This window comes from Panulirus ornatus, chromosome 33 (genome assembly GCF_036320965.1).
Source record: "Panulirus ornatus isolate Po-2019 chromosome 33, ASM3632096v1, whole genome shotgun sequence".
In the NCBI taxonomy this organism is placed as follows: domain Eukaryota; kingdom Metazoa; phylum Arthropoda; class Malacostraca; order Decapoda; family Palinuridae; genus Panulirus; species Panulirus ornatus.
This window is the reverse complement of record NC_092256.1, coordinates 10,568,983-10,587,847: the sequence shown is the minus strand read 5'-3', so window position 1 is coordinate 10,587,847 and position 18,865 is coordinate 10,568,983. Positions and strand designations below refer to the sequence as shown.

Sequence of the window (18,865 nt, the reverse complement as noted above, 5' to 3'; positions counted from 1 at the left end):
TTTTTTATTACCAGAGTGCATTATTATTATTTTTTTTATATCATATTGCCATTTTCTGTGTTCGCAAAGACAGATTAAGAAAGTTCCCCCCCCCCCCCCCCCCCCCTCTCTCTCTCTCTCTCTCTCTCTCTCTCTCTCTCTCTCTCTCTCTCTCTCTCTCTCTCTCTCTCTCTCTCTCTCTCTCTCTCTCTCTCTCTCTCTCTCTCTCTCTCTCTCTCTCTCTCTCTCTCTCTCTCTCTCTCTCTCTCTCTCTCTCTCTCTCTCTCTCTCTCTCTCTCTCTCTCTCTCTCTCTCTCTCTCTCTCTCTCTCTCTCTCTCTCTCTCTCTCTCTCTCTCTCTCTCTCTCTCTCTCTCTCTCTCTCTCTCTCTCTCTCTCTCTCTCTCTCTCTCTCTCTCTCTCTCTCTCTCTCTCTCTCTCTCTCTCTCTCTCTCTCTCTCTCTCTCTCTCTCTCTCTCTCTCTCTCTCTCTCTCTCTCTCTCTCTCTCTCTCTCTCTCTCTCTCTCTCTCTCTCTCTCTCTCTCTCTCTCTCTCTCTCTCTCTCTCTCTCTCTCTCTCTCTCTCTCTCTCTCTCTCTCTCTCTCTCTCTCTCTCTCTCTCTCTCTCTCTCTCTCTCTCTCTCTCTCTCTCTCTCTCTCTCTCTCTCTCTCTCTCTCTCTCTCTCTCTCTCTCTCTCTCTCTCTCTCTCTCTCTCTCTCTCTCTCTCTCTCTCTCTCTCTCTCTCACAGTATTATCTGCATGTTGAACAAGGCAACTAAAGGGGGTGGGAGCGAAGGACTGGAATCCCTCCTCTTCATATATTTCATTTTCTAAAAGAGGAAACAAAATGAATCAAGAGGGAGTGCTCATCCTCTTGAAGGCTCAGACTGGGGTGTCTGAATGTGTGTGGATGTAACCAAGATGAGAAGAAAGGAAAGATAGGCAGTATTGTTTGAGGAAAGAAATCTGGATGTTTTGGCTGTAAATCACTTTGCTTCCTCCAATTTTTCTCCATTGAAATGTATATCCCAATTTACATCACCTACAACCCCGCTGAAACTATGAACCTTGCTTTTTTTCACATTTACTCTCAACTTTCTTCTTTTACAGACTCTTCTGAACTTAGTAGTATAATGGGCAGAAAACAACTGACTCACTTCCTAGGCTCTCTCATTCCCAACTGACTGCATACTTGCCTTTCTCCCCAAGACCCCTGCATTTACCTCCCTCACCACCATACCCATAAACAAATAAAATGGCCATGGTGACACCACACACCCTTACCACACACTGACCTTTGTAATCATTCTCTATCCTCATTTCCTACTCATACATATGCCCTACACCCTTGATAAAAACTTCTCTGCTTCTAGCAGCTTACTTCCCACATCATATATTCTTAAGACATTTCCACAAAGCATCTCTATTAACCCTTCTCCAAATCCTTAAATGCCATGTACAGATCCATCTATTTTCTAAGTAATTTTTGACATATTCTTCAGAGCAAGCACCTGATCCACACATCCTCTACCACTTCTGAAACCACACTGCTTCTCACCGGATCTGATGTTCTGAATATGCCTATACCCTCTCAATTAAAGCCTTCCCATGCACCTTACCAGGTATACTCAACAAACTCATACCTTTGTAGTTTGAACACTCAACTTTATCACCTTTGCCTTTATACAGTGGCACTATACATGCATTCCACTAATCCTCAGGCATTCAGCATGATCCATACATACATTGAGTATCCTTCCCATGCATTCAGCAACACAGTCACCTCTTGTATTTATAAATTCAACTGCAATACCATCCACTCTTGCAGACTTGCTGCAGTTCATCTTCTACAAGGCTTTCACCACCTCTTCTCTTTTCACCACACCATTTTCTATGGCTCTTTCTCACTTTGCATACCATCCTGACCAAAACACCCTACATTTGCCACTTCATCATCGAACACATTTAACATTCCTTCAAATTACTACACTTGATCACTACCTATTATCACTTCCCTTTTGCCCCTTTCACCTAGGTTCCCTCTTGTTCTTCTGTCTTTTGCACATTATTTACCTCTTACCAAAACCTTTTTTTATTCTCCCTGAAGGTTAATGATACTCCCTCACCCCAACTATCATTTGCCCTCTTTTTCAACCTCTACATCTTCCTCTTGACCTCCTGCTGCTTTCTCTTTTTTTTAATCTTATTTGCACTATTTCCCTGTAAGTAAAGCCCAAATGCCTCTTGTTTTCTCTTTCATTAGGAACTTTAGGTCTTCTTCCTCCTTAAACTTTCTAATCTGACTGCCTTCCACCTTTCGCATGCCACATGCCATCATTGTTTCCCTGACTATCTACCATTTGTCATCCACTCCCATCTCTTCATTTGTTCTCACCTTTAGCCATTCTACACTGTCTCTATTGGTATTTCTTTACACAAGTATCCTCTCGAAGTTCACTTACTCTCAACTCTCTTCTTCCTGATATTGTTTCCTCTTTTTCAAAAACCTCTTCAAATCTTCAACCTCGTCTCCACAAGATGGTGATGAGACATCCCACCAGCTATCCCCCATAGCACATTTACATCCAAAAGTCTCTTTTACATGCCTATCAATTCATATATTATAATGCCTGTCAATATCTCTCCTATTCACATATGTATATATGTGTATATCCCTCTTATTCCCAATCACCAGTCTTTTTGCAGCACTCAACTCCACAAGCTCTTCGCCATTTCCATTCAAAAACCAAATATCCCATGCAAACGAATTATACCCTCAACTGCCACATTACTTACCCTTGCATTTAAATTACCCATCACTGATAACTAATCTCATGCACTAAAACTGCTGGTGCAATCATTCAGCTGCTCCCAAAACACTTGCCTCTCTTGATCTTTCTTCACATAGCTTTTTTTTTCCTTCTTTTTTTTAAGGCTCCAGTCACGGACAGAAGTCCACATTGAGCCGGGGCCTTGATTGAATTATAGAGAGAATTGTGAAATGGAGAAAGAAAAGACTGGAAAGTATTTAGGAATTTAGGAGGAAGTGAAAAACCTGTCTTTTGAAATGTGCCTGGTTATAGCTATTGGGAAAAACTTGAGAAGGTAGATAGATCCAAAGCTTAGACGTGTAGAGAAAGCAGATATCAAAATAACCCACCCTTAAGTTGCTGATGGCCACATACTAATCATGTGATGCAACAGCTAGTGAAGTTTTGCTTGGTCTACCTAGTAGTGTGGGTACACAAGAAGCCAGCTCTTGGGAGCAAGGGGGGTCAATTTGAAAGTTAGCCCGGGACATTTTATAAGTCGGTCTGTTTTCAACTCAACTCTGTCAAGTAAGGATGCCTAGCTAGAACCACCTCAAATGTGAGAGCATTACTCCATACAAGGACAAATCAAACCCCTGTATAAATGCAGCAGCTTTTCAGAAGAGATGAAGTTTTCGACAAAGAGGACACTCAGTTTCTTAGAGGTAGACTTAGCTAATCCTGTAATGTGGATTGTACAGTAATACTAAGTATGTTCATTGAGTCAAGAGGTGGAATTACAGAATCCATAAAGGAAAAGCAAGAGTTGTGAGGGGTGTTCGATAAAGAGATGGGTAGAAATTGGATCTTGGAAGCATTGAACTTAACAAGCTTTTGTGTACCTAATGAGATCTGTCCAAGTCTGTTTATTGAGGAAGCTGTGTCAAGACGAGATGCAGATTGAGTGTGAGAAGAGGGAGCAGAATTGAAGCGTGTGGATGAATGCAGTGTTGAGTCATCAGTGTACGAGTGTATTGGATTATTTGTAGAGGAGAGGATATCATTGAAAAAAAGAGGGAAAGTGTTGGGGACAGGACAGAACTTTAAGGCACACTGTTGATGATGGTGAAAAGGGGGAAGGCTGAAATATCAACAACGACAGAGATAGATCAGCTGGAGAGAAAGCTAGATATGAAGGAGCAAAGTGAAGGAAGGAAGCCAAAAGGTGGGAGCTTACAGATGAGACCCTGATACCACACCCTGTCAAAAGCATTAGAAATGTCAAGGGCAACTGCACATGACTCCCCAAAATCTTTCAGGGATGATAACCACATGGAGAGAATGAGTGAGGAAAGATTGACAAAGAGGATATATGTGTCAGAGGTAAAGGGAACGAGGAGAAGTGGGAAACCAAATTGGAGGTGGAAGGATGGAGTGAAAAAGATTTTGAGCGATTGGAGCCTGAACATATAGGAGTGTGAAAGGTGTGCAAGGAATAGAGTGAATTGGAACAATATGGTATACCAGGGTTGACATGCTGTCATTGGATTGAACCAGAGCATGTGAAGCGTCTGGGGTATACCATGGAAAGTTTTGTGGAGCGTGGATGTGGAAAAGGAGCTGTGGTTTCAGTGCATTACTTATGACAGCTAGAGACTGAGGGTGAACAAATGTGGCCTTTGTTGTCTTTTCCTAGCGCTACCTCACGCGTGCGCGTGGGGAGGGGGGGTGCCATTTTCATGTGTGGCAGGGTGGCGATGGGAATGGATAAAGGCTGCAAGTATGGATATGTACATGTTTATATATGTATATGTCTGTGTAAAGATGCGGAAGATGAAAGCCGGCAAGGCAGCAGGTTTGGATGGTATTGCAGTGGAATTTATTAAGAAAGGGGGTGACTGTATTGTTGACTGGTTGGTAAGGTTATTTAATGTATGTATGACTCATGGTGAGGTGCCTGAGGATTGGCGGAATGCGTGCATAGTGCCATTGTACAAAGGCAAAGGGGATAAGAGTGAGTGCTCAAATTACAGAGGTATAAGTTTGTTGAGTATTCCTGGTAAATTATATGGGAGGGTATTGATTGAGAGGGTGAAGGCATGTACAGAGCATCAGATTGGGGAAGAGCAGTGCGGTTTCAGAAGTGGTAGAGGATGTGTGGATCAGGTGTTTGCTTTGAAGAATGTATGTGAGAAATACTTAGAAAAGCAAATGGATTTGTATGTAGCATTTATGGATCTGGAGAAGGCATATGATAGAGTTGATAGAGATGCTCTGTGGAAGGTATTAAGAATATATGGTGTGGGAGGCAAGTTGTTAGAAGCAGTGAAAAGTTTTTATCGAGGATGTAAGGCATGTGTACGTGTAGGAAGAGAGGAAAGTGATTGGTTCTCAGTGAATGTAGGTTTGCGGCAGGGGTGTGTGATGTCTCCATGGTTGTTTAATTTGTTTATGGATGGGGTTGTAAGGGAGGTAAATGCAAGAGTCCTGGAAAGAGGGGCAAGTATGAAGTCTGTTGGGGATGAGAGAGCTTGGGAAGTGAGTCAGTTGTTGTTCGCTGATGATACAGCGCTGGTGGCTGATTCATGTGAGAAACTGCAGAAGCTGGTGACTGAGTTTGGTAAAGTGTGTGGAAGAAGAAAGTTGAGAGTAAATGTGAATAAGAGCAAGGTTATTAGGTACAGTAGGGTTGAGGGTCAAGTCAATTGGGAGGTGAGTTTGAATGGAGAAAAACTGGAGGAAGTGAAGTGTTTTAGATATTTGGGAGTGGATCTGTCAGCGGATGGAACCATGGAAGCGGAAGTGGATCATAGGGTGGGGGAGGGGGCGAAAATTTTGGGAGCCTTGAAAAATGTGTGGAAGTCGAGAACATTATCTCGGAAAGCAAAAATGGGTATGTTTGAGGGAATAGTGGTTCCAACAATGTTGTATGGTTGCGAGGCGTGGGCTATGGATAGAGATGTGCGCAGGAGGATGGATGTGCTGGAAATGAGATGTTTGAGGACAATGTGTGGTGTGAGGTGGTTTGATCGAGTAAGTAACGTAAGGGTGAGAGAGATGTGTGGAAATAAAAAGAGCGTGGTTGAGAGAGCAGAAGAGGGTGTTTTGAAATGGTTTGGGCACATGGAGAGAATGAGTGAGGAGAGATTGACCAAGAGGATATATGTGTCGGAGGTGGAGGGAACGAGGAGAAGAGGGAGACCAAATTGGAGGTGGAAAGATGGAGTGAAAAAGATTTTGTGTGATCGGGGCCTGAACATGCAGGAGGGTGAAAGGAGGGCAAGAAATAGAGTGAATTGGAGTCATGTGGTATACAGGGGTTGACGTGCTGTCAGTGGATTGAAGCAAGGCATGTGAAGCGTCTGGGGTAAACCATGGAAAGCTGTGTAGGTATGTATATTTGCGTGTGTGGACGTGTGTATGTACATGTGTATGGGGGGGGGGGGTTGGGCCATTTCTTTCGTCTGTTTCCTTGCGCTACCTCGCAAACGCGGGAGACAGCGACAAAGTATAAAAAAAAAAAAAAAAAAAAAAAAAATGTCTGTGTATGTATAAGTATGTATACATTGAAATGTATAGGCATGTATATGTGTGTGTGTGGGCGTTTATGCATATGCATGAGTATGTGGGTGGGTTGGGCCATTCTTTCGTCTGTTTCCTTGCGTTATCTCGCTAACGTGGGAGACTGCAACTAAGTATAATAGAAAAAGATAATGATTAGTAGTAGTAGTAGTAGTAGTTGGTCCAATTTTTCATGTTTCCTTTCGCTACCTCGCTAACACGGGAGACAGCGACTAAGTATGATAAATATATGAATGAATAGTAGTAGTAGTAGTATTGTGTTATTTTATTAGCACTGTAGCAACAGTAAAATTCTTATCAAACCAGATGTATTGTAAGTCTTAACTGTTTCATGTTGGAACACAGACCCATGAAGCTTGTGCTTACATCTTTCAAAACAAAAAAGTGATTCAGTACATAATGAAGATTAAAAACATATTAGATATACTTAGAAACAAGTAATTTATGTGAAAAATGAGAGTCCTTGTTATACCTTTCATCTAAAAGATGTAGAAGTTGAGATATATTGCTGAGTGATTGTTGATATTTTGATGGTTAAAAAGTTTTCTCTGTGCAAAGAAACTCACATTTCTGGGTCACAAAATGAAGTAAGTACATCAGAGCACCATATAAATGAAGAGGTGGCTACACTGCTTTTCGAAACATTTCAGCAGTAGGCCTTGTAAGCACTTAGTGCCAAATATATATGCTCATACTAGAGTTCTGTTTTATATCCCAAGGTAAGTTGAAGCCTATATATCATTGTTTTTGTTGTTTCATTATTCTTATTTTTTTACTTTCATAAGAGTGGAATTGTTTTTCCCAGTTGTTGAAAAGCACCAGTATTTTAAAACTGAGAAATTCAAATTCCAGCATAAGGAATTTAAACCACCATGTACTTTTACACTCATTTCCACCAAAAATGATAAAAAAAAAATTCCACTTGTTACCCTCTCAACAAAGTTCCACCAACAAATTCTCCTCTGCATGCCTGTTGATTTTTATTTCCTTCTACCCATATATGCATCTTTTTTAAAACCAAGTATTTTCATTCACTATTCTTCTTTCTGCACACAGCTTGACAAGCTGTTCCTTGACAAGCTGTTACTTATTTTCATATGCACCAGGGACTCCATAACCCTTAATTATACCCTGAATTATCATATCACCCTAACTTGCATGTATATCCTTTTATACCTGACCCCCTCCACTATAACATTAAAGGCCTAGGTAGGGTGCCAATGGTTGTTAGTCCCTCTGCTTGAGCATCTGTGGCTTCCATTAGTATTATAGTGGTTGAGAGGAATGACTTGTCTTGAATAGGTGTTCCTGGACTTTGCCTGCATGTGGTAACACTGAGTAAGAAATCACCCCTCAGTTAAAGTTTATTTTTGTTAGTGAATTGAAAGAAGGACAAGTACATTAAGGACCTTTACGTGTAAAAGGAGTTCTATCTTCATTACCTCCTCATGAAGTGCACCCTTATCTTTGGCATCTCCATAAAAAGATTCATGTAATTGTTTAACTGCATAACTGTTTCTTTCCTTACACCTTGAAGCTTTGGGACTCCCGGACTTCTCATATCTTTTCCAATAACTAGGACCTGGCATATTTCACAAGACAGGTTTTTCACATCCTTCAGAATTTATGAATTTACTTTCCCTTGTGTCATCTTTTTTTCCTTTCATTAACCTCTCTTTATTTCAATTAAGACCTAGTCTTGATGTGGACTTCTGTTCAGGAATGAATGTGGATACACACTATTTTTTGGAGAGAAATGGTACTTCAGTCTCTCACTAGGCAAGTTTTTATGGGGCTCTGCCTGTGGTGGAAAATTCTTTCACACCATACACTTTTCCTTTGCAAATCCCTGGACTGGAGCATTTGAGCACTGTTATTCTGAGTTTGCCTTCCAAGGTTTTTAAGTGAATATCTATGAACTCATAAGTCATTTCATATATTTTACATACTGCAATTAAATGAAACTCAAGTACTTGGTGTGAAGATGCCATTTCTTTGGAATATTTTAAGTTATTATTTGTGGAATATTTTTTTTTATAAACTTCTCTTTAGTCTTGTAATGTTTGAAGCTTATAAATATGTTTCAATCTTGATAGACTTGGCTGCTGCACGGGCTTTGTGCGAGCAGGTGGATGAAGCATTGTCTATGCTTGAAGCATACAACAAACGGTTGGCAGAAGAGATGGAAGCAAGAAAGGCTGTAGCTCGTTTACTGCATGATTACATAGCATACCAGAAGGATTTACTCGCTCAAGCTGAAGAAACACTAGAGGTAAGAATTTCATTTCTTTGGTAGGCTTAGATACAGTTTCGATACACTTATTGAACAAAATACAGGAAAAACTTTATCTGGCATTTGCTGGACCTAGGAAGTGCTGGATATGACATTATCTATCTATCTATTTATATCTCTGATGCCAGTTCTCTCCAGGAACTCCCATCAAGGGGTGGCCACGGCAAGAGAGTCTCCACTTATCCCTGTCCTTACGTGCCTCCCTCCTTTTACTCTCCCTAGTCATCCCATTCACATTCAGTGCCATCACCTTCAATTGCTCATTTCCTTTACCCCTTGGCATAACTGGCAGACTCCATTGCTGCTTCTTAGCTTTTTGTGCCTCACCCTTGACAGTTACCTCAGTGTTCCCGAAGGTAGCGAGGCTCCAAAATTGTCAAAAACTAAGAGTACACCTCAGGTGTTTGTCTAAATCTAAAAGTATTGCCTTGGTGTAATTGGGCAACACTTCCCTTTTTAGTTCTACCCCTAGAGGGTGCACATACGAGGTCACCATGAGAAGGCAGGGCTAGACTTGGCTACTCCAGTAAAACTAGAGTATCCCCTCGAGGTGCTGAAACTCAGTACTTTTCCCATTGCTGCATACAAGAGCATTACCCATAGTTATTTTATGGCATACATATTTTGCACCATATTAATGCTCTCAGATACTGTATAAATCTAATTGTAATGATTATTGTTTCAGATATTAAAGGTGGAAAAAACAAACTGTAAAGTCATTTGGCACTGAATGTGATCTTTTTGCTCATTCAGGTTGATTTGATTTGAACTATTCATACTGTATGTAATACAGCTGATTAGATTTAGATTCAGCTAGAATCTTTTCAGCAACAGCTTTTTTTCTTCTAATTCATAAAACATCATGAATGATTGTTCTTTTTGATTCTTGATATCTGTAGTTGGTGAAAAAACATTTTCTTTCATCATTGTAGTATGTGTCTAACCTTTTTTTTAGTCATTTACAAATGTCTTTCTCTAATGCAGTGGTAGTACAACATGCATGTGTTTCACAGTCTTGATAGAAGGTTAGACTTAGAATAGGGGTTGAAACAGAGGGCGAATAAGAGTTGGGGTAAGTGAGTATCAGTAAACATTAGGGAGAATCATATATTTTGGAAGGAGGTTTTTAGTGTGAAATAAACAAGAGAAGAAATGGAAACATCAGTAAAGGGGAAGTGATTGGGAAATAATGACAGTTTGTAATGAGATGAGGATTACATGGAATGAGTATTTTAAAGGACTGTTGAATCTGTTTGAAGATAGGGTGGTGGATATAGGCTGTTTGGGTTGGGAGGTATACAAATTGAGAACCTTAGAAAGTGGTTTGATAAATAGAGGTGTTGAAAGCCTTGCTAAGATGAAGTGTGGTGCAGTAGCTATATTATTGCCGTTGAATTTCTTAAGAAAGGGGATGACAGCATTGTTAGTTGGTTAGTTTCAATTTTCACTATGTGCGGATCATGGTGAGGTGTCTAAGGTTTGATAGAATGCATGTATATTGCCACAGTATAAAGACAAAGGGGACAAAGCTGAGTGTTCAGATTACAGATGTGTATGTTTGCTTAGTGTACCTGGTGAATTATATTGGAGAGTGGTGATTGAGAGGGTGAAGGCATGTACAGAGCGTCAGATTTTGGGGGGAGGAACAATTTGGTTTCAGAAGTGGTAGAGGATGTAAGGATCAGATGTTTGCTTTAAAGAACTTGTGTGAAAGAAACAAAAGGCTTTAGAGAAACAAAAGGCTTTTATATATCTAGAGAAAGGGTATGACAGGGTTGGTGGTGATGCCTTTTGGAAGGTTTTTGAATATATAGTGTAGGAGGAAAGCAGTGAAAAGCTTTTCAAGAATGTAAGACGTGTAGGAGTAGGTAGAGAGGAGAGTGACCGATCCAAGTGAAGGTTGATATGTATTAGGGATGTGTGATGTCATCATTGTTGTTTAATTTGTTTACTGATAGAGTGGTAAGGGAGGTAAATGTGAGTTATAGAGAGAGGGGTGAGTATGCTATCTTTAAGGGATGAAGGGGCCTGGGAAGTGGGTCAGTAATTGTTTACTGATGACTCAGTATTGGTGGCAGATTTGAGTGAGAAACTGCAGAAGTTAGTGTCTGAGAATGGGAGAATGTGTGAAAGGGGGACGTTGAGAGTAAATTTGAATAAAAGCAGGGTTATTAGGTTTAGCAGGGTAGAGAGGTAGGTTTGCTGAGGTGTGTTTGAATGAAAATATTTTTAAGGAAGTGAAGTGTTTTAGATACCTAGGACTGACCACGGCAGCTTCTGTCTCCACCATAACATTTCACCATGAGCTGTTGAAGTTAATGATGTCTGTTTTCATTTGGCAAAGAAATCTGTTTTGAGTGATTTTAGATATTGTATCACTCATGAATTGGAACTATGGAATATTGGTGACAAAAAATTTCTTTTGTGAAGGACTTCACTCATCAGACTATCGTGGGGGATTTCTTTTTGATCCTCTTTGCAGAAGTCTTGATATCATTTGGATCAAAAATTTTGATTATAGTTTTGCTGATAGAAAAAAAACAATGTGAATATGATAGAAAAAAAACAATGTGAATAAGCTTGATGTAAGATTCTTAACATGTTGCTATATCTGATTAACTAAACTCCCTTTTTATTCAGGAACATCGGCAAAAACAGGTTAAAGTTAAAAAGGTGAGAGAGGAACTGAGGGCTCATCTACAAAACTTACCAGACATATCCAAGTTACCGAACATCAGAATGGGAGGGCTAGCTCCTCTTCCATCAGCAGGTGACCTGTTCACGTGATCTCCTCGTGTATGCAGGAACGGACCCTGCTGCGTTGTGAAAATTGTGATAGCTGATGCCTAGAACTACTAGAAAGTTAAGGCTATTTCCCAGCAGCCTTAACAACAACTTAGTATCAGCGTCTGCAGAGTCTGTCTTCTGATGTTATACTTCGTTCTTCAAAAGGATATTGTTGATATTTTTGAGGGATAAGGAAAAGTATACATCTATAAATGTAATGTTGACCTTATTCTGCAAATTTTTATGAAAATTATTCTATTGTTAGTAATTATTATGATTTTCTTAAGTTTATTTATATCTCAGTTGACATATATAATATTCCTCCCTGAAATGAATTGAAGTATAAGTATTAGGATAGCTCAGCCTCACTAATGACCATGTACCATATATGATATACCTTTTTGCATTATCTTTGTACTTAAGTAATGCATTATCATAAATTGAATTAGGAAACTAATCAGTAATGGTCTGGTTATGTAAGAAATGCAGATAAGGCTGTTTTTTTTTTTTACTTTCAGTCTTGTTCTGTGAATATTTCACACACAAAGTTTCACTTAAATGAAGACCTTGATTTGGTCTCCCTTTTATATTTTTATTTAAGTGATACAGAAAAGTCATTGTAGCTCAGAGCAAATGTACTATGCTGATTAGTTGTTTTGAGCTATGGGTAGATACCTCACAATAGTCATGTTTTAATGATTATTCCTGGGCTGCAGATACTCTAAGTCATTCATTGTTGTATGGTTTCCCAGTTCACTGTATTGACTGGTCAGCATGTAACAGTCGTGTAACAGTAAGCTTGTCTCAACAAGATGTATTTCATAAATGATCAAGTTTTAAGAAGAGTTTTTGAATTTAATTATCTGTATCTAGTTACCTCAGTATCCCAAAATGAAAAGTTGGTGATTTTCTTTTGCGCAGCATTTTCCTTTTATACACTGTAAAGAAGAGAAAGATATATATATATATATCACATAGCATTGTATTAACCAGATCATGTCTCTGTATGTGAGATTCTTCGTTTCCTCTTCTTCCAGTACTTCTGAAAGATGTATAGGATGTTAGATGTCAGGCAGCTGATTTCTAACTTGTGCACAGTGTAACACCATTGAAGTTGGTCTTTTATTTGGAAAGTGCTATATATTGTGTAGACTTTACAGTCCACCGGAATCATCTTATCTCTTCAGCTGACATTTTGTAGCTGAGCAGCATTTGTATACTTCATTGTGATGTTCACTACAAAATATAAAGACATACATTTTCATGTCGTTTGACTAGCATTTCAAAATGCTGGTTGTTATAAGTACCAGTATTTTATGGGAAACTTTCGATGTGATATGGCTTGAAAATGATAATGCTGGGATGTACCTTTCAGTGTATTATTATTGTTACTAGTATGATAGCAATCTAAATCATGGTTTTACATCTAAAGTTGTTTCACCTGTAATGAAGACTCTTTTGCCATGGTCGCCCCTTTGCCAGAGTTCTCAAAGAGAATAAGCATCAGAGATATCAATACACCTGATCCCCTACTTATGACCTATGTGACTTACGACCATCCATACATACGACTGGAAAAGAAATAAAGATTAGAAAATAGAAATGTTGAAATATGAACTAAAGATTCTTAAATAAAAGGTGAAAAGAAACTACAGACTCGTATAATAAAGCTGGTTAACAGAAAACGAGATAATCATGATAGAAAATAAGTAGGATTAAAGAATGCTGTACAGGTATACGAATTCTGCATGTCATGCTGATATGTGTTTGACTTATGTCCATTTTGAGATCCGACCTGTTGGTCAGAACGGAACTCGGACAAATGTTGGGGAGGGTTGTAGATAGATAGTAGGAGCAATAGATAGAAGCAGTAGGTAGGAACGTTAGATAGAAGTAGTAGGAAGGAGCATTAGTTAGAAGTAGTAGGTTGGAACATGAAGAAGGAATAATAACTAGACACAATAGGTAAAAGTAGTTGGTAGGAGTCTGAAATCACTGTGCAAGAGTTGCCTTTTGCCATTAGTTTGTTAAGAGTGAGGCACTGAAGGCTGAGAAGCAGCATTTGAGTTCAACAGTTATGGAGACTCTTTTGCCTCGGCCACCTCTTTGAGGGAGTTCCTGAAGGAATGGAATAGATAGAAAGATATATTGATTCAAATTACAAATATACTTTGGGAAATAACAGGAGGATTAGATACTAATATCTAATCCTCTGATGTGCAAAGTTACCATCATCTCAATTTAAGCTGTCATGAAAAAATAAAATGAACATTTCCATTGAGTAACCTTAAGGCTGTGGAGAATACCATAAGTGCTAATATGGCTGATGTTTCCAAACTCTGCCTGCATAAGGTTTAGCTGCAAGTTAAAAATCACCTTTGGCAAGATGGTGTCATTTTCAGTAAATGAAAAAGAGTACAATCCTCTCGAGGAATTTCATTCCAGAGGATTCCATCACTTCTGTACAACTGATCGTTGTGTTGGAGCCTTGTATTTTAATGGGGTCCAGAAGTTATATGATTAAAAAGTTATCACTGTTGAGGCTGTGCTCCATATGAGAACAAGGAGAAGTCGGCTCTTTTTGGGCAGGAAGCCAGTTGCAGGGCACAGGGCAAGATCCAAATGGCGATAGCTCTGTGCTACCAGAGCTGGTTGGGTTGTCCCTAGTCACTAGACTTTAGTCCAAAGCACTGACACACACACGCACACATGCCTTTTATGGTCTTGGGCTGTTTCAGTTACTATGGTGTTGATGATTTGGTAGTCTTACCCAAGAATGTGAAAGTGAATTAGGTAATCAATCTATTCATTTTGGGGTTTAGAGGCATGTTTTACTATACAAAGTGCTTATCAGCTTTTTCCATGCATTAAAGTACAGGAATATTTGACAAGAGGAATTACCCAAAATATAAGCTATAGAAGTGATTAAATACAGTATATTAGGAGAGGAAGAAGAAGTAGTTTTTAGGGTTCCACAACAGACTCAGAGCATGATGACTAATAATGTGTGACAGGAACTTAGGGACATTGTATCAGAGGAGCCCTGGGGATTGAGTGAAGATATAGATAGAATAATATGCACTGATAGAGACAGAACAATCAGGAGAATTTATGGTCGAGTAGATAATAACTAGAAATATGCAGAGCATACAGGATCAGTGCTTGTTAGCAAAAGGGAAGTTATAGATAAAGCCAAAAACACAGAAGTTGTAGAAACAAAACTCTTGGACTTTGCCATTAAGTGGGTGTCCCCAGAGTTAGAGATTTTAATAAACCAGGAGGTTGACACATAAAAATCAATTACTTTTGGAGTGGATTAAGATCATAAAACATAGAGAGAAAAGGGGGAAAGAAAGAAGTGCTCATTAAAAGATTACTGGATGCTGTGGAATTGCTGGATGAAGTAGTAATGATAAAGGAAAAAAGAATTGGTTATAATCAAGACATAGAGGATTACTAATAATGATGACATATTTGTTGGCAAATGAAACTTAAAAGCAAGGCAGAATTCAGTGGAGTATTCATCATACATGATAAGCCAGGGAAAGAGGAGAAAAGCAAACAGTACAGTTAAATGACAAAAAACAAGAGATGCCAGATAAGGTGAGAGGATGGAACACCCACTCCAGTGCTCCAGACAGATCAAGAATGTTAGATGATGGAAATGTCAGAGTGAAAGTAATGTATACAAACATTGATTGATGAACAGCAAATGGTAAAGAGCAAGATTTTAGAGATTTTGAGGACGGAGAAAATGCTTTCCATGTATTTCATGCTTGTCATAGAAGGTGACTACAGGGAGGTGGGATCCCTAGGGATAGGGGAGAAAGACTACATCCCATGTATTCCCTAAATGTCTAAGAAGGTGACTAAAGGTGGTGGGAGTGCGGAGCTGGCAACCTTCCCCTCCGTATAATTTTAATTTCTTAGGGTGGAACTGGAGGAGGTAAGTGAAGAGTGTTCCTACTTGAAGGTTCAAGCTGAGGTGTTTAAATGTGTGTTGATGTAACCAAGATGAGAAGGAGAGATAGTATGTTCAAGGAGAGGAATTTGGATATTTTAGCTCAGTGAAACAGAGCCAGAGGGGAAGGGGGAGAATGGTTTGAGAATGTCATAGGGGTACAGTAGGGGTTTAATGTAAGGGCAAGAGCTAATGAAGGAATAACACAGCTATTAAAGGATTTGTGGGGATGTGTGGAGAAATATGAAGTCAGTCCTTGATTAATGAGGGTAAAAATGAAAGTTGATTACAAGTGGTGGACTCATGCACTGGGAAACGAGAGGACTAAAGAAGAGAGGCATGTGGTCTTGGAGGAGATGAGGGAGTGTGTCAGCAGTTTTGATGCAAGGGATCAAGCATTAATGATGGATGATTGAAATGTGAGAATGGGCAATGTGGCAGTTGAGGATGTAATTAGGGGCATAGGGTATTAGATGTTGTGAATAAGAATTGTGAACAGTTTGTGGAGTTGTATCTCTGATGCCCGTTCCCTCCAGGAACTCCCATCAAAGGGTGGCCATGGCAAAAGAGTCTCCACTTATCCCTGTCCATACAAGTCTTCCATGCATACACCATTCCATGCATTATTCCACTGTTTCTCTCCCTCCAGTATTCCTCCACCCTATTTGTCCATGTCACAGGTGATCTTCCACTCACACCAACCCCTTTAATTGTACTATCATACACTCTCCGTGTAAACTCCCAGTCTTCCTTATGCCCAAACCACCTCAAATTATTACGTTTCACTCATTCTACCATTCCACGATTCACTCCCGTTGGATTCCTTGCCATTCCATATCTCTCATACACCCTTTCATTTCTTCATTCCATCTAGTCACACCACATGCTCTTCTCAAATAGCCCATTTCCACAGCCTGGATTCTTGACCTCTGTGCTTCATTCCACGTCCATGTTTTAGCTGCATTGGTCAGAGTTGGGAGGACTATGCTGTCCCTTAATCCTCTCTTTACTTCCATACTTACACCTCTACCCTTCATAATTCTATTTAGGGACCTAATGACTCTTCTACCCTGTACTGCTCTCTCCCTTATCTCCTTCAATATCACAACACTTACTCAAGACAGCTCCTAGATGCTTAAATTCTCTCACTTCTGGTCATTTCCCCCATATCCACAACACAATTTAGTACACTTCCTTCTTTCACTGTATGGTTTTACAAAATCTATACTTTCACTTGCATTACATTCAGTCGCCTATGCTTACAAATACATCATAAAACACACTTACCACCTTCTGCAACTCTTCTTTGCTCTCAGCAAACAACACAGTATCATCCACAAACAGGCTTGCCACTAGCCACCATATCTCTGCACTCCACATCTGCACCCCTTTTACCTAGTTTTGCTTTCATCTCTCTTATCATTCTCTTAACGCTACCTTGCTAACGCAGGAAATGGCAAATATGTATGGAAGGATGGAATGAAAAAGGTTTTAAGCGGCTGGGGCCTGAACATAGAGGAGGGTGAGAGGTGTGCAAGGATGTGGTATACCAGGGTCAACGTGCTGTTAGTGGACTGAACCAGGGCATGAGATACGTCTGGGGTAAACCATGGAGAGATCTGTGGGGCTTAGATGTGGATAGGGAGCTGTGGTGTCAGTGCATTACACATGACATCTAGAGACTAAGTGTGAACGAAAGTGGCCTTTTTTGTCTGTTTTCCTAGCGCCACCTCGGTGATGCAGGAGTTGGCGATGCTGTTTCTTGTGGAGCGGGGTGGCACTGGGAATGGATAAAGGCAAGCAAGTATGAATGTGTACATGTATATATATTATATATGTTTATTATTTTAGATTTATTATACTTTGTTGCTGTCTCCCGCGCTAGTGAGGTAGCTCAAGGAAACAGACGAAAGAATGGCCCAACCCACCCACATACACATGTATATACATACACATCCACACAAGCACATTGCATACCTATACATTTCAACATATACATATATATACATACACAGACATATACAAATATATACATGTACATAATTCATACTTGCTGCCTTTATTCATTCACATTTACTCTCAGCTTTTTTCTTTCACACACTTTACCAAACTCAGTCACCAGCGTTTGCAGTTTCTCGCCCAAATCAGCCACCAGCGCTGTATCATCAACGAACAACAGCTGACTCACTTCCCAAGCCCTCTCATCCACAACAGACTGCATACTATCCCTCTCCAAAACTTGCATTCACCTCCCTAACAACCCCATCCATAAACAAATTAAACAACCACGGGAGACGTCACGTACCCCTGCCGCAAACTGACATTCACTGGGAACCAATCACTTTCCTCTCTTCCTACTGGTACACATGCCTTACATCCTCGATAAAAACTTTTCACTGCTTCTTGCAGCTTACCTCCCACACCATATTCTCTTAATACCTTCCACAGAGCATCTCTATCAACTCTCTCATATGCCTTCTCCAGATCCATAAATGCTACATACAAATCCATCTGCCTTTCTAAGTATTTCTCACATACATTCTTCAAAGCAAACATCTGATCCACATATCCTTCACCACTTCTGAAACCACACTGCTCTTCCCCAATTTGATGCTCTGTACATGCCTTGACCCTCTCAATCAATACCCTCCCATATAATTTCCTAGGAATACTCAACAAACTTATATCTCTAATTTGAACACTCACCTTTATTCCATATATATATATATATATATATATATATATATATATATATTTTTTTTTTTTTTTTTTTTTCATACTATTCGCCATTTCCCGCATTAGCGAGGTAGCGTTAAGAACAGAGGACTGGGCCTTTGAGGAAATATCCTCACCTGGCCCCCTTCTCTGTTCCTTTTTTTGGAAAATTAAAAAAAAAAGATGAGAGGGGAGGATTTCCAGCCCCCCGCTCCCTTCCCTTTTAGTCGCCTTCTACGACACGCAGAGAATACGTGGGATGTACTCTTTCACCCCTATCCCCAGGGATTATATATATATATATATATATATATATATATATATATATATATATATATATATATATATATCCCTGGGGATAGGGGATTAAGAATACTTCCCACGTATTCCCTGCGTGTCGTAGAAGGCGACTAAAAGGGGAGGGAGCGGGGGGCTGGAAATCCTCCCCTCTCGTTTTTTTTTTTTTTTTTTCCAAAAGAAGGAACGGAGGGGGCCACGTGAGGATATTCCAAAAAAGGCCCAGTCCTCTGTTCTTAACGCTACCTCGCTAACGCGGGCAATGGCAAATAGTTTAAAAGATATATATATATATAATATATATATATATATATATATATATATATATATATATATATATATATATATATATATACATATATATATATATATACGAGTGGATGGGTAGTTCATCTTTTTCCTTGCGCTGCCTCGCTAACGCGGGAAATGGCGAATAGTTTGAAAGAAAATATATATATATATATATATATATATATATATATATATATATATATATATATATA

The 18,865-nt window shown here is 39.5% G+C and overlaps 1 protein-coding gene across 2 annotated transcripts in view; it reads left to right on the top strand.

Moving 5' to 3' along the window:
* The window catches only part of LOC139759451 (regulation of nuclear pre-mRNA domain-containing protein 1B), a 33,831-nt gene extending 21,180 nt beyond the window's left edge, over positions 1–12,651 (top strand). For both annotated transcript variants that reach the window (XM_071681594.1, XM_071681595.1), the window contains 2 exons: positions 8,406–8,581; positions 11,243–12,651. In XM_071681594.1, the coding sequence (XP_071537695.1) occupies positions 8,406–8,581; positions 11,243–11,389 (323 nt within the window). In that variant the 3' untranslated portion in view covers positions 11,390–12,651. The remainder of the gene's footprint in view (positions 1–8,405; positions 8,582–11,242) is intronic.
* The last annotated feature ends 6,214 nt before the right edge of the window (positions 12,652–18,865 follow it).